At 37.7% G+C, this 13,783-nt stretch overlaps 1 protein-coding gene across 3 annotated transcripts in view; it reads left to right on the forward strand.

Annotated features, from left to right (window-relative positions):
• Nucleotides 1-293: 293 nt before the first annotated feature.
• The window catches only part of ccdc83 (coiled-coil domain containing 83), a 42,150-nt gene continuing 28,660 nt past the window's right edge, over nt 294-13,783 (forward strand). For 2 of the 3 annotated variants that reach the window (XM_039744398.1, XM_039744400.1), the window contains exons 1-2: nt 4,494-4,573; nt 10,736-10,837. In XM_039744398.1, the coding sequence (XP_039600332.1) occupies nt 10,761-10,837 (77 nt within the window). In that variant the 5' untranslated portion in view covers nt 4,494-4,573; nt 10,736-10,760. Of the gene's footprint in view, nt 315-4,493; nt 4,574-10,735; nt 10,838-13,783 lie in introns of those variants that run through there. The other variant, XM_039744399.1, reaches the window with a different exon arrangement.

Raw genomic sequence — 13,783 nt, forward strand, 5'->3', positions numbered from 1 at the left:
TTCTGTTTGACGTTTTGAAATAGACTCTGACCTTAAGGGACCTGATTTAGATAAGTGGGATGGCAGTTATTATTATTATGTTTGGCATGAAAAAGTATACAAATCCTTTGAAAATAGTGAACAAGCACAATCAAATAATAATTGATGTATACAAATGATTGTATTATTTTTGTACAAACTGAATATGTCATTCAAACATTCATAATGTAGATTGGAAAAATATGTGAATCCCTAGGCTGATGACTTCAGGAAAAGCTAACTTGGGAGTCAGGAGATGGCAAACCTGCATTCCAATCAATGAAGCAAGATTGGAGGTATGATTTTGAGCTACTTTGGCCTATAAAAAAGACTCAGATATTTTGAGTTTGCTATTCATAAGACCTACTGTACCTACCAATATCAAGCATTCCTAGCAATAAAAGAGCACTCAGAAGGTCAACGATCAAGCATAGTTGAAAAACCTGGAAAAGGTTACAAAGTAATTTTAAAAAGTTTAGATATTCATCAGACCACAGTCAAGCTAACGTCACATCAGTTGACTCTTCCAGTGATTTTTTAGTTGTAACCTTTATTTACATAACTAGCAAAATAACCGCGATTCGTGGCGGAAAAGTAGTGTGTTAAAGAAGTTATGAAAAAGAAAAGGGAACATTTTAAAATTAACGTAACATGACTGTCAATATACATAGTTTTGTGACTGTTATGAGTGTTGCTGTCATCAAGGATTTGATTATCATTATTTCTTTCAATCAGGTTCGTATTTGGAGGACGTGTTGTGTTCAAGTTACATTCTGTGTTTGTCAACCGTTGTAACAGATAACAGGTTTCATTCATCGAAGTGTTCACTACCCAAATCGCTACTCGTGAATCTAAGATGTTTAACAGGCATTCCCGGTATTAAATTGTGTATTTGCCTGGGAATATTTAGCAGTAGCGTGTCTATGAACTTAATTTAACCTTTCCCAGTCCTGCAAAGTCAGTTCACGTGAGCCGCTCGGAGTACATGCTTCAAAGCTTCTCAGCTGTGTTTGTGCTATCTCGTGCGATCTTGCGATGTTCACGGCTTTATTTAATGTTAGCTCAGACTGGCATACCAGCAGTTTAAACTCCGTTACAGCAATTTTAACTCTGTTACAAAGTGATCAAAAGTCTCGTTTAAACCCTGCGTCTTCTCATTAAACTTGTATCTCGCAAATATCGTATTCGTCGTGGGCATGACAAATGCCAGCGGCAGCCTGTCTATGAACTTAATTTAAACTTTAGGCTTACACCGTGCTTTGTTTCCACAGTAGCTGCACTTATGAATATGCTTGTATGCGTCACTTGCTTCATATTCTTTTGCTGCCTTCTCAATTGTGTAATGCGTTTTTTGAACAGGTTTCATTCATCGAAGTGATTACTACCCAAATCGGTACTTGTGAATCTAAGATGTTTAACAGGCATTCCCGGTATTAAGTTGTGGATTTGCCTGTGAATATTTAGCGGCAGCACGTCTATGAACGTAATTTAAACTTAAGCTTTACACCTTGCTTTCCTATTTACATGTGTACAAAGGCTTGTTCAGCGTCAGAGGGTTTCCGCAGTAGCTGCACTTATGAATATGCTAAGCACAGTCCTTCACCCGCGAATATGTACCTTATATGGGCAGGCACTCAATTACGTGGGAGGTGTGATGATGCGGGACGCAACTCCGCCTCACACGGCGACCAAGCTGCAGGCTATGGCTATGGCCGTATATATGGGCGACAGTAGGTCCAGTTATGACCGTTACACGTAGAATTTCGAAATGAAACCTGCCCAAATTTTGTAAGTAAGCTGTAAGGAATGAGCCTGCCAAATTTCAGCCTTCTACCTACACGGGAAGTTGGAGGGAGAGAGAGGAGAGAGAGAGAGAGAGAGAGAGAGAGAGAGAGAGAGTGAGTGAGTGAGTGAGTGAGTGAGTGAGTGAGTGAGTGAGTGAGTGAGAGAGAGAGAGAGAGAGAGAGTGAGAGAGTGAGTGAGGGCTTTGCCTTTTATTAGTATAGATAAATGGTATGCTCCAATGAAGCTGATCACCTAATGTGAAATACCTAAAAACTGAGACTAAGTCTGCAACTGGCTAGGATAAAATCAAACAGGTTTGATTTTCAATTTGGTTGAGAACCAATGAGCATTCAGCCAGAAGTACAATGTATAGAATATAGCAACGAGGAATAAGGAACACATGCGCTTTGAACCTCACAAATAAAAGAGAAGCTCGGCTGTCTGATGTCTTCTGCATTATATACTAAAGCAGACTGGAAAAAGAAAAAAGGCAGAGACTGCAGATGAACACACCATGGCTATTAACCATTCATATAGCACTGGCTCCATCAAGAAGCATTGGACTGTGGACTTCACAAACAGAATAGAAGCCCTTCTGTTTGACGTCTCATATGTTACATAACATAACAGAATAGAAAAAATAAATAAAGAGCAGGAGTCGCTGCAGCTGTAAACCCTAAGTATAATACCGGCACCAAAAGGGAGCACTGACAGAAAAAGGGGTGAGGATAACTGTGCTGGAAGATCAGTGCTTATTTGGTAAATGTAACACTGGCTGCAATTTTAAATTGAGTAATTTGATGTGGTGCAGAGATGAGATCAGCAACTCTTACATATAACACAACAGAAAGTTGCATAATTTGACATCAGCTTTAGACAAACTGTGTATAAACAAAGACCATTTAGTACTTTGGCTGCTCTCCCTACAAGTTGGCACCCACCAAAGACAACTTGAAAAACACAACACAGACTGCTCAGCAAGGTGAAAAAAAAAGAAAGAATTCTTGAGGAACAGCTGAAGGCTTGGAATTATTGGAACAGGTTAACATTTCGTTCTACTATATGTAAACACATTGATCAGGCATAGCATCCATGGCAGGACATCAAGAAAGAAGCCACTGCGCTCCAAAACAAAACTTCGCTGCATGCCTGATGTTTACAAATTACCATCTTAACACTTCACAACGCCATAGGGGAAATATTTTGAGGACTGATGAAACTAAGGTTAAACTGTTCGAGAAGAATATGCTGCAGCATGTATGGTATAAAAAGGGCACTGCATACCAATATGAAAAATGTCCCAACGAAGAAGTACAGTGCAAGGTGCACCATTGTTTGGGGTTGCTTTACTACCTTAGGGCCTGGACAGCTTTCCATCATTGAGGGGCAAATGAGTTTCCAAGTTTATCAAGGTATCCTACAGGATAATGTCAGGATTGCTGTTTGTCAGCTGAAGCTCAATTTTCTTGCCACTCTCTAGTCCATTCATTTTTAAATCTATTAAAACACTGAAATCAATTGTATCTACAATTAAAAAAAGAAGACTAACGCCATGGCAACATCAGTTTCACCCTAAACTGTTCATATTGGGTATAAATAAACAGCATCATAAGCTTATGAAATAGGTAATACAGTATTCATCTGATTTGCAAAGATTAATTAATGTATAAACAAAACGCACACAAAGTCTTTATTTTATTTAATTTTTTTTACTTCGGATAGCACAATGGTCTTAGTACTGCTGCATTACAGTTCCAGGATCTGCATCCTGATCTTTCTGATCCTTTCACCGACTGATATTGCAAATTCCATTACATACATATATACATATATACATATATATATATATATATACATATATATATATACATATATACATATATATATACATACATATATATACATATATATATATATATATATATATATATATATATATATATATATATACATATATATATATATATATATATATATATATACATATATATATATATATATATACATATATATATATATATATATATATATATATATATATATATATATATATATATATATATATATGCATAACCTTTACCAAAATCACATTTCCAAAAATGTGTGTTGTTTTACTTCTGTAATATTTCTCTGTTATTTTCCGCACAGTAAATTATAAACGAACGTTGTCTGGTGTTCGGCTGCCACGAAGTTTCTGTAACTGAATCGAATCTCTTTTCGGTTTACTGTGATTATGAAGTTTAAGGACTGCTTTCGTTGGTATTTATCGTGTGGCTCCGATTAGAGGGGGTGGCAACAGCAAGTAGGAACTTGAACTCAATCTGGGCACGCGACCATACTGACCATATAAACCCTCAGACTCCCTTCGTCTACCCTCAATCAACTCAAACACACGAAGATTATATTAAGTTGCCAGTACAAAACGTTCACCTGTATATGTGAGATTGTCCTGCTCAGTTAATTTATGTGAATAAATATCGCGAAATGCAAGTTCTTCAAACATGTACAGTACTTTTATAATCAAAGTTTATTACCTATTTTCATTTTTAATTTTCAAATTGTATACAGTATATATATAACAAACTCGCCGAAACAGACTTCGCTTCTCATAAGCAAGCAGCGCTCTTAAAGAACTATAGGCGTTAGTCGCACAGTGCTTACGTCACTCACCTGTGTCCTGTTTCCATTAGCAACGCTAGAGCTTTCGGAAAACTAAGTGGCTGAACTGAGAAAACAAACAAAATATTTACAGACGTGATTAAGTCAGAAGGTATGAGTTTTAACTTCAGTCTACTTTCAGTGTGTATCTCGTTTCTAATACGCATGACTTCTTACGATGGTTGACATATAAATAACTCATGATTAATATCGTTTAGTTTGTTTATAAGGTAATCACTGTACTTCACGGGGACAATTTACAAAGGGTGGTCAAAAATTGAGACACGTCTAGTAAGAGGAGTGCCAGTAAAATAAAAAAAAGATTTGTTTTTGACATAATCTCTGTGTACGCTAACACACTTTATTATTTATTTATGGACATCAGTGAAGGTTTTCCATGCCAGCCAAATAAAACGTTTTCTCTTCAGCAGCTAAATTAGTATCTTTATTTATCTGCATGAAGAGGCAGCCTCTTAGATTGGAAAATAAAGTAGTCATACGGTGCCGGGTTTGGAAAACAGGGCGGGTGTGGTTTCACAGATCAGTAGTGGATGCGAGACGTTGTTATGAACCAGAAGAGCGATGGTGGCTAGTTTTTCTCACCACTTTTCATAGGTTGACGGTCTCAAAGCAGATACATGAAAATGTGACTAGTTATATGGGACTTTTTAAAGATGCACTCAATATCGAGTACATCTAAATACAAAATACAGATGGTTTTCGACAGGTCTTGCTTTGACTTAAAAATTTAGTGTGTGCTGAAGAATCATCATGTCTCTTTTTAGTTGTTAACTACAAACTAAATTTCTCCAAGCTCTGACACATGCAGTGCATCCGGAAAGTATTCACAGCGCATCACTTTTTCCACATTTTGTTATGTTACATCCTTATTCCAAAATGGATTAAATCCATTTCTTTCCTCAGAATTCTACACACAACACCCCATAATGACAACATGAAAAAAGTTTACTCGAGATTTTTGCAAATTTATTAAAAATAAAAAAACTGAGAAATCACATATACATAAGTATTCACAGCCTTTGCTCAATAATTTGTCGATGCACCTTTGGCAGCAATTACAGCCTCAAGTCTTTTTGAATACTAGGCTGACCCGCCTTTTAAGGCGACCGACTTTTAAGTTGACAACTTCTTAAGGCAATTCAATATGTAGATCAATTTGGTATTTTATACAAACTCATTAATTTGGTTATATTGCATTTGAGCGGTATTACTTTAATACTCATAGTTTCTGTTATGTTTGTGATGAAACTTTTTTTCTATATTGAGGTCGCCCTTTTGAACCCCCCGATATTTACTACGCGGTGTGGCATTTGTACTCCATTAACATTAATTATTTCCAGAGACATAATTTTGTCTATTTTTCCAGCGCATCGCGCATAAAAGCAAGGGAACCATGGGAGCACCAGAACTCTGCTCACATCATGTCGCTTCGTACCGCAAGCTGCAAGTAGTAAGTCTGTGATAAGCGGAATACCGCTACACTTTCCACTCATGGGACGGAATGACAATCCTGACCACTTTTATATAGTAAGAAAGAAGAAGATATCGCACAGTCTGGAGTAGAAAATCATCTTTTACCTGGAAAAACGAAACTACAAATCCCATCGTGCATTGCAAAATGGATCTGCGTCTGCATAGCACTCACGGGACGGAAGGACAATCCCAAATGCTTTTATATAGAAGGATGATGATGTCACAAGCTTGGCACACCTATCCTTGGCCAGTTTCACCCATTCCTCTTTGTAGCACCTCTCAAGCTCCATCAGGTTACATGGGAAGCGTCGGTTCACAGCCATTTTAAGATCTCTGTTCAATCGGATTTAAGTCTGGGCCACTCAAGGACATTCACAGAGTTGTCCTGAAGCCACTCCTTTGATATCTTGGCTGTGTGCTTAGGGTCGTTGTCCTGCTGAAAGATGAACCGTCGCCCCAGTCTGAGGTCAAGAGCGCTCTGGAGCAGGTTTTCATCCAGGATGTCTCTGTACATTGCTGCAGTCATCTTTCCCTTTATCCTGACTAGTCTCCCAGTTCCTGCCGATGAAAGACATCCCCACAGCATGATGCTGCCACCACCATGCTTCACTGTAGGGATGGTATTGGCCTGGTGATGAGCAGTGCCTGGTTTCCTCCAAACGTGATGCCTGGCATCCACACCAAAGAGTTCAATCTTTGTCTCATCAGACCAAAGAATTTTGTTTCTCATGGTCTGAGAGTCCTTCAGGTGCCTTTTGGCAAACTCCAGGAGGGCTGCCATGTGCCTTTTACTAAGGAGTGGCTTCCGTCTGGCCACTCTACCATACAGGCCTGATTGGTGGATTGCTGCAGAGATGGTTGTCCTTCTGGAAGGTTCTCCTCTCTCCACAGAGGACCTCTGGAGCTCTGACAGAGTGACCATTGGGTTCTTGGTCACCTCCCCTGATGGCTCAGTTTAGATGGCCGGCCAGCTCTAGGAAGAGTCCTGGTGGTTTCGAACTTCTTCCACTTACGGATAATGGAGGCCGCTGTGCTAATTGAGGCCATTAAAGCAGCAGAAAGTTTTCTATAACCTTCCCCAGATTTGTACCTCGAGACAATCCTGTCTAGGAGGTCTACAGACAAGTCCTTTGACTTTATGCTTGGTTTGTGCTCTGACATGAACTGTCAACTGTTGGACCTTATATAGACAGGTGTGTGCCTTTCCAAATCATGTCCAATCAACTGAATTTACCACAGGTGGACTCCAATTAAGCTGCAGAAACATCTCAAGGATGATCAGGGGAAACAGGATGCACCTGAGATCAATTTTGAGCTTCATGGCGAAGGCTGTGAATACTTAAGTACATGTGCTTTCTCAATTTTTTATTTTTAATAAATTTGCAAAAATCTCAAGTAAACTTTTTTCACATTGTCATTATAGGGTGTTGTGTGTAGAATTCTGAGGAAAAAAGTGAATTTAATCCATTTTGGAATAAGGCTGTAGCATAACAAAATGTGGAAAAAGTGATGCGCTGTGAATACTTTCTAGATGCACTGTACATACGTTACATATTAGCTCAAGATTCTCCTAGCAGCATTGGATCCTTTAGTATTATTCAGTGCGATTTGAACCTTTGTCTGTACTGCTCATCACTAATCGTTAGTTGTTGGATACAAACAAGGGATTCAACTGCAAAAGAAAGGGAAACTTGAAAAGAACGGGGGACAAGAAAGTTAACATTGATAGATATGGCAAAAATGCAAATTTCTGAATTTTCTTTACATGTAAATATACTAGCACTTATTTCTGAATATAAATTAAAAGAATCAGACTAAATGAAAAACCAGGTCATTTAGAAGTAAGACTGAATTATTTAATTTTTTAAAACTGGTTGGAATGAAAACCAGCAGCCATATCAGTACCCCAGGACTGAACGAACATGAGATCCCCTGAGTTAGGGTATTCATATCTTAAATATGTGAATCTCATCATATTCATCATTCTGATCACAGAATCTTCACATTAATGTGACAGCACATTGTACAAATCAGCTACTTTTCATGACACACATACACACTTCTATGTGGAAGAAGCCACTAACTCATTTGCCATATCAGTGCCAGTGCTACCTTCAACTCTAAAAAATATTTGATTTCAAGTGACTTCATTTTAGGCATTTTCATTGTTCTGTTTATTTTTTTAATTAGTGAATCAAAATTTGCAAACAGAGAAATTTATTTTTTTCTTCATTTTTGGCAAAATGAAACATCACAAACTAAAATGACAGTATCATCAGGTGGATTAACTTAATTCTGTGTCATGACTTAATTTACCACAGCATCACTTGGCTACACACAAGTGCTGCAACTCTAGATACTTAAGAGTACAAATGTCCAGGAGTACCACACTTCAAAGGTAAACTGAAAGTCCCTAAAAATTTCCTTCTTCTGAATCATATTTGAGCATGGAAGTAACTAGCCCATAACTAATCCCTATAGTTTCTGTTCTCTCAGGGACTGTCACACTTGAGCTCTTCGTTATGATTTGTTCAATGATGACAGCAGTTTCTTCTGTCATCAATGTTTAAGCCCGGCCAAACTAAATGAACTTATGAACTAACAGATTTTTAAATATAAAATGACACCTTGATTTTGTGGCTTGCCCTGATACCGGCATGTAATTAACTATTTTTAAATATTTCGCTGAAATGCTGTTATTAGAATGCATACCCATATCTTTCACTCATGTTGGTGCAGCTCAAATATAGAAATATACAACTCCACACAGCTAGAAACAACAGCACAGACACTCAGATGACAAGGGATTTCTTAATAGTATAATGTCGTCAATGCATTGTGCTCATCAAATTAACAAAAAAAAAAGGAAGCATACAACCTTGTAAGCAACTAAACTCAAACTGTAAACATTTACATTGAAACCACTTTGACAATTTGATTAGCTTTCCAAATGTAAAATTAGATATTGTTTATTCTTAGCTGGAGATGCCAGTCTGTTCATCTTCTGTTTAGTTGGCGATTTTTTCCAAGTAGTTTTTTACAGGGTGCATACATGGCTAAAGCAAGCCATCTGGCTTGTGCGTGTTGACATAGATGTTACAATTGCAGGACAACTGATTTTTCACATTGTGTCTGTTTTGAGCTGATGTGAATTGACTTGCACGGATGTATAGTTAGCCAGAAGGTATATGAATAATGTGATTATTGGAAATTCTGCATAAGTTATGTTTTGAATATCTCTCTGTTAAAAAAAACAAAATTGCGATAGGACGATACTTTTTTCTGCGACAAGATGTGATCTTTTGAAGAGAGTTAATTTGAAGAGAGACACTTTCACGTCCCGTGAGACGGTCAAGTCACGTCATACTTACAACCTTTGGAAGCAAGTCCCGCGGTACACATGCAGAGCAGGTTTGATATAATGGAAGTAGGAAAATTCGAAAGTCTCAGAAACAAGAGAGTAAAGATTGCATTAGCGGAAACAAACGGAAAATATTACTCGATGAAATAACGGAACAGCGAAAAGAGATCAAATAGTGTTTAAGGATGTCTGGGGGAGTAGAGAGACAAGGCAGTGAGACAAAAGGTGCTGTACAGGCTTTTAAATGTTTGAAGGGCCGCATGACATGCAAATCACGCAGCACGGCAGCAGTAGCAAGCCAGCAGCTGATCAAGCAAAGAGGAGGTAAAAAAAAACCAAACTGTTATTTATTTCCCATTGTATCATCGTTTAAGAGGGGTTTCGGAGGAACTGCATCTTCTTGGACTGCCCCCACTTCACAACGGTGCTGGCGGGTGGGGTTTGGGTTTGGCAAGTGAAGCGAAAGCAAAATTTAACATAATATTCTGTAAACTGTTTTGTTGTGTTTGTAGTCATTGGGAGCTGGAGCCAATCAGAGCAACATTAGGACTAAGGCTGAAACTAACCATTGATAAAGCATCAAATCCATTATCCAGCTGACTCACATAGGGCCAAATTAGAATTTCCAATCAACTTGAAAAGCACGTCTTTAAGGATGTGGGAAGAAGTCCCATACAGGCACAGAAGGGCACTCCAACTCCATATAGATAGCAACCAGTTACAGAATTCAAACCACAGATACGTGTCTCCACAAGGCAGCAGTGCTAATAACTACTTCACAGTGTCACTGCCAATAAGAAATTAGTCACATCTACGGTAAGAATAAGTCAGGTCACCCAGATTGAGGTTGATTTATGGAGCTGTCCCAGCAAACGAGAGTCGGCTGATCACTCAATATATCAACAAATATAGTAACTGGAATATATCTGGTAAAAGTTCCCCCATCAGATATATTTATATACAAATGAATGTTAATGATCCTCATATGTTAAAATAAAAAAATACAGACATTTCTCAATGTGCCCTTATTTGTAAAAGTGAGAATATCTATTTACTTATTTTTGATGTGTTTATTTTAAGTTTAAGCATTTGGTAAAAAAAGCCAGAAACAGTCCTGAGTGAAGTGCACACTTATGCATACTAGGAAAACTAAGAATTCAAAATGATTCTACCCAGTATATCTTTGTAATATGGGGGAAAAACACAAACCAGATATCCTGGTGAAAAATGGACATGCACATGTAGGGAAGGTGCAAACACTTAGACAGTGTTGTGGTTCAAAAATAGTCTGCCCATGCAGTGAGAAACGGTGCTAATCACTGGACCACCATGTTATAATCCACATTCTGGAATTTTTAAGCATTCTTTCTAAAACTGCCCTTTCAACTGCTTACTTACAATGATGTTATATTTTTTTAGTTACTCACCCCTCTCATAGGGGAACATGGGAAAGAAGAAAAAGAAGATTAAGGGACGACTGGAGGATCAGACATCTTCAGCAGAAGCCTTATTAACATTTCAGTGAGTACAGTATAAAAATGGAGACAAACCACACCTTAAAACCTGACACTGCGATTAAAGCAATTTTGGGAACAGAGTTTTGTGTGAAGCTTTATGTAGACAGCCATGATCAATAGCTGTATTTTTGTTCAGTAAGTGATGTGTAATAGACTAACGTACGCTCTACAGCCTCAACTTAGTGAAAAGCAAGCAGACTTTAAAATTAAAAGTGCATTACATTGGTATATACTGGATATTTCTTCTCTCCTCCTCCTTCTGCTAAAGTCTGTGGTTCGTATTGGCACACTGGAAAGAAACAAATAGGAGAACAATAACTAAGCAAATAATACAGGATGTGTAGGTGAGGGAACTACTTTGTTTGATTCTGTGTCCATCGCATAATGAGAAGTCACGTGGCTCAACTTTTACCTTAAGACTCTTTGGCTTCTTGGCATAAATTAATTTTTGTGTCTGTCTATGGAAGCAGTTGACTGCAATTTGGGAACTCATAGAAGTCTGATATTGCTATAAGGTGCTGAATAGAAAAAGTTATAAGCTAATCATGAACTATAACATTTTAGCATGTGCTGCTTAGAACAAGGCTGGTGTAATGGAAAGGTTTTAATTTTGTGTTATTAGATCAAATATCATGTGATAAAGGAACATTTTTGTAATGATTCAAGCACATCCACATAATTACTCCCAAGTGTTTGAAAATCAACAGCAGTAGTATTGAGGCTTAAATAGATATATTTATCCCATACCTTTACCAAAATCAATTTACAAATCTGCACACCATCACAGGGCAATTTAAAATACAAGTAAAGCCAAAGCACAGTTTTCTTTTGCATCTTTTTTATGTAGGCTGGATCACTGGTCATTTACGGTTCTCAGTCAGGGCCCCATAGAATCTGACTGAATTGGCAACGTCCTAGTTTAACATTAAACGACTTAGCCACTAGGTCACACGGTCACTCGTAAGAGAACAGGTAAACAAGCTAAAGCCATTAAGAGCTGTACTGTATTATGTTTTGACCTACTTCTGCTTTCTCCTGCGTAAGAGCAGGTTGGAAGCAAAAGAGACATGTTTAAATTTTAGAAATAGAACAAATGTATGATGCCAGGTTGATGGAGAGGCTTTTTAGATCATCTTGATTAAATTATGTCTTTTCAGTGTACAATATTAAAAACCAATAATACATATTTCTATTGTTTAAAATATGGAGAAACATCCATCCATCTATCCATTTTCTAACCCAGGGCACAAGGCAGGAACCAATCCTGGGCAGGGTGCCAACCCACCGCAGGACACACACAAACACACCCACACACCAAGCACACACTAGGGCCAATTTAGAATCGCCAATCCTCCTAACCTGCATGTCTTTGGATTGTGGGAGGAAACCCACGCAGACACGGGGAGAACATGCAAACTCCACGCAGGGAGGACCCGGGAAGTGAACCCGGGTCACCTAACTGCGAGGCAGCAGCGCTACCACTGCGCCACCGTGCCGCCCATATGGAGAAACAAGTTTTCACTAATATTTTGGCAGACATGCAGTTTGAGTTTGCCAGAAGATGTATATCTATTATAGACACTCGGACATCTTTTCTGGGCCATTCATCTTTCTGTCCTAGTAAATTAAATTGGAATGGCTAAAAAATGTAATCTTGAGTAGGAGTAGCAGTGTAGAGAGTATGCTTGTTACTGTGCATGCTTGACCAATGGCTATTTGAATATAGCCAGTACTCAATATATTGAAATTTAATGTCTCCTTTATGCAATGAACCAGTAATGGTTTATTTTTCTACAACAGTAAATGAAAGCAGCAGACTTCACTTCAGTTTTTTTTTTATAGTTATATAACACATGTCATCATATTTTTTGATAAAATTTGTATATATATTATTTTCAAGCTTTCTAGCTCTCTAATGACTAAAAACGAACAGTTGGATAGCATCCTAGTGCCCCTAGTATTTGTGGTATTAGGTCAGCGGTTCTCAAACTGTGGGGCGTGCATCGAATAAATGAGCAAGACATCAAAATTAATTTTTTACATTTTTATTTCAAATTTAAATTTGCAAGCATATAATCACAACGAATTAAAATAAAACATTTCTAAGGCATAGATCTAATGACTAACTGATGAGTGGCGCCGCTGCTGCTGCTTTTATAGTCGCGTATTATCTATTTAGAAAGTTCAAGACGTATCGGTATCTGTCGCAAAACATTTGGGTAACAGTAGATCAGGTGATAATGCGGCGTGACTACACCATATTGGCAGCATAGCCAATATTGCCAAATTGAGTTAAATAATTTACTGCTTATTGGGTTATTTTCATGATACAACTAACAGCGGTATAATCTTTGTCAGACGAAGTTTGTCTCGCACAGATTGACTTAATCGGTGTCCTTGTTTACGAGATTTTTAAAAATTAAAACCTATTTAATTGTTTCTTTACATAAAAGATAATTAAATAAGAATAAATAATTTATTCTTTGTTTTTGGGTTTAGAATTACTACCAAAAACCACGCAAGGCATTTTAACAGTTACTAGCAAAATACCCGCGCTTCGCAGCGGAGAAGTAGTGTGTTAAAGAAGTTATGAAAAAGAAAAGGAAACATTTTAAAAATAACGTAACATGATAGTCAATGTAATTGTTTTGTCACTGTTATGAGTGTTGCTGTCATCAAGGATTTGATTATCATTATTTCTTTCAATCAGGTTCGTATTTGTACGATGTGTTGTGTTCAAGTTACATTCTGTGTTTGTCAACCGTTATAAAGATAACAGGTTTCATTCATCGAAGTGTTCACTACCCAAATCGCTACTCGTGAATCTAAGATGTTTAACAGGCATTCCCAGTATTAAGATGTGGAATTGCCTGCGAGTATTTAGCGACAGTGTCTCTATGAACTTGTGGATATGCCTGCGAGTATTTAGCGACAGTGTGTCTATTAACTT

The sequence above is a fragment of the Polypterus senegalus genome, chromosome 2 (assembly GCF_016835505.1).
Source record: "Polypterus senegalus isolate Bchr_013 chromosome 2, ASM1683550v1, whole genome shotgun sequence".
Taxonomy (NCBI): domain Eukaryota; kingdom Metazoa; phylum Chordata; class Cladistia; order Polypteriformes; family Polypteridae; genus Polypterus; species Polypterus senegalus.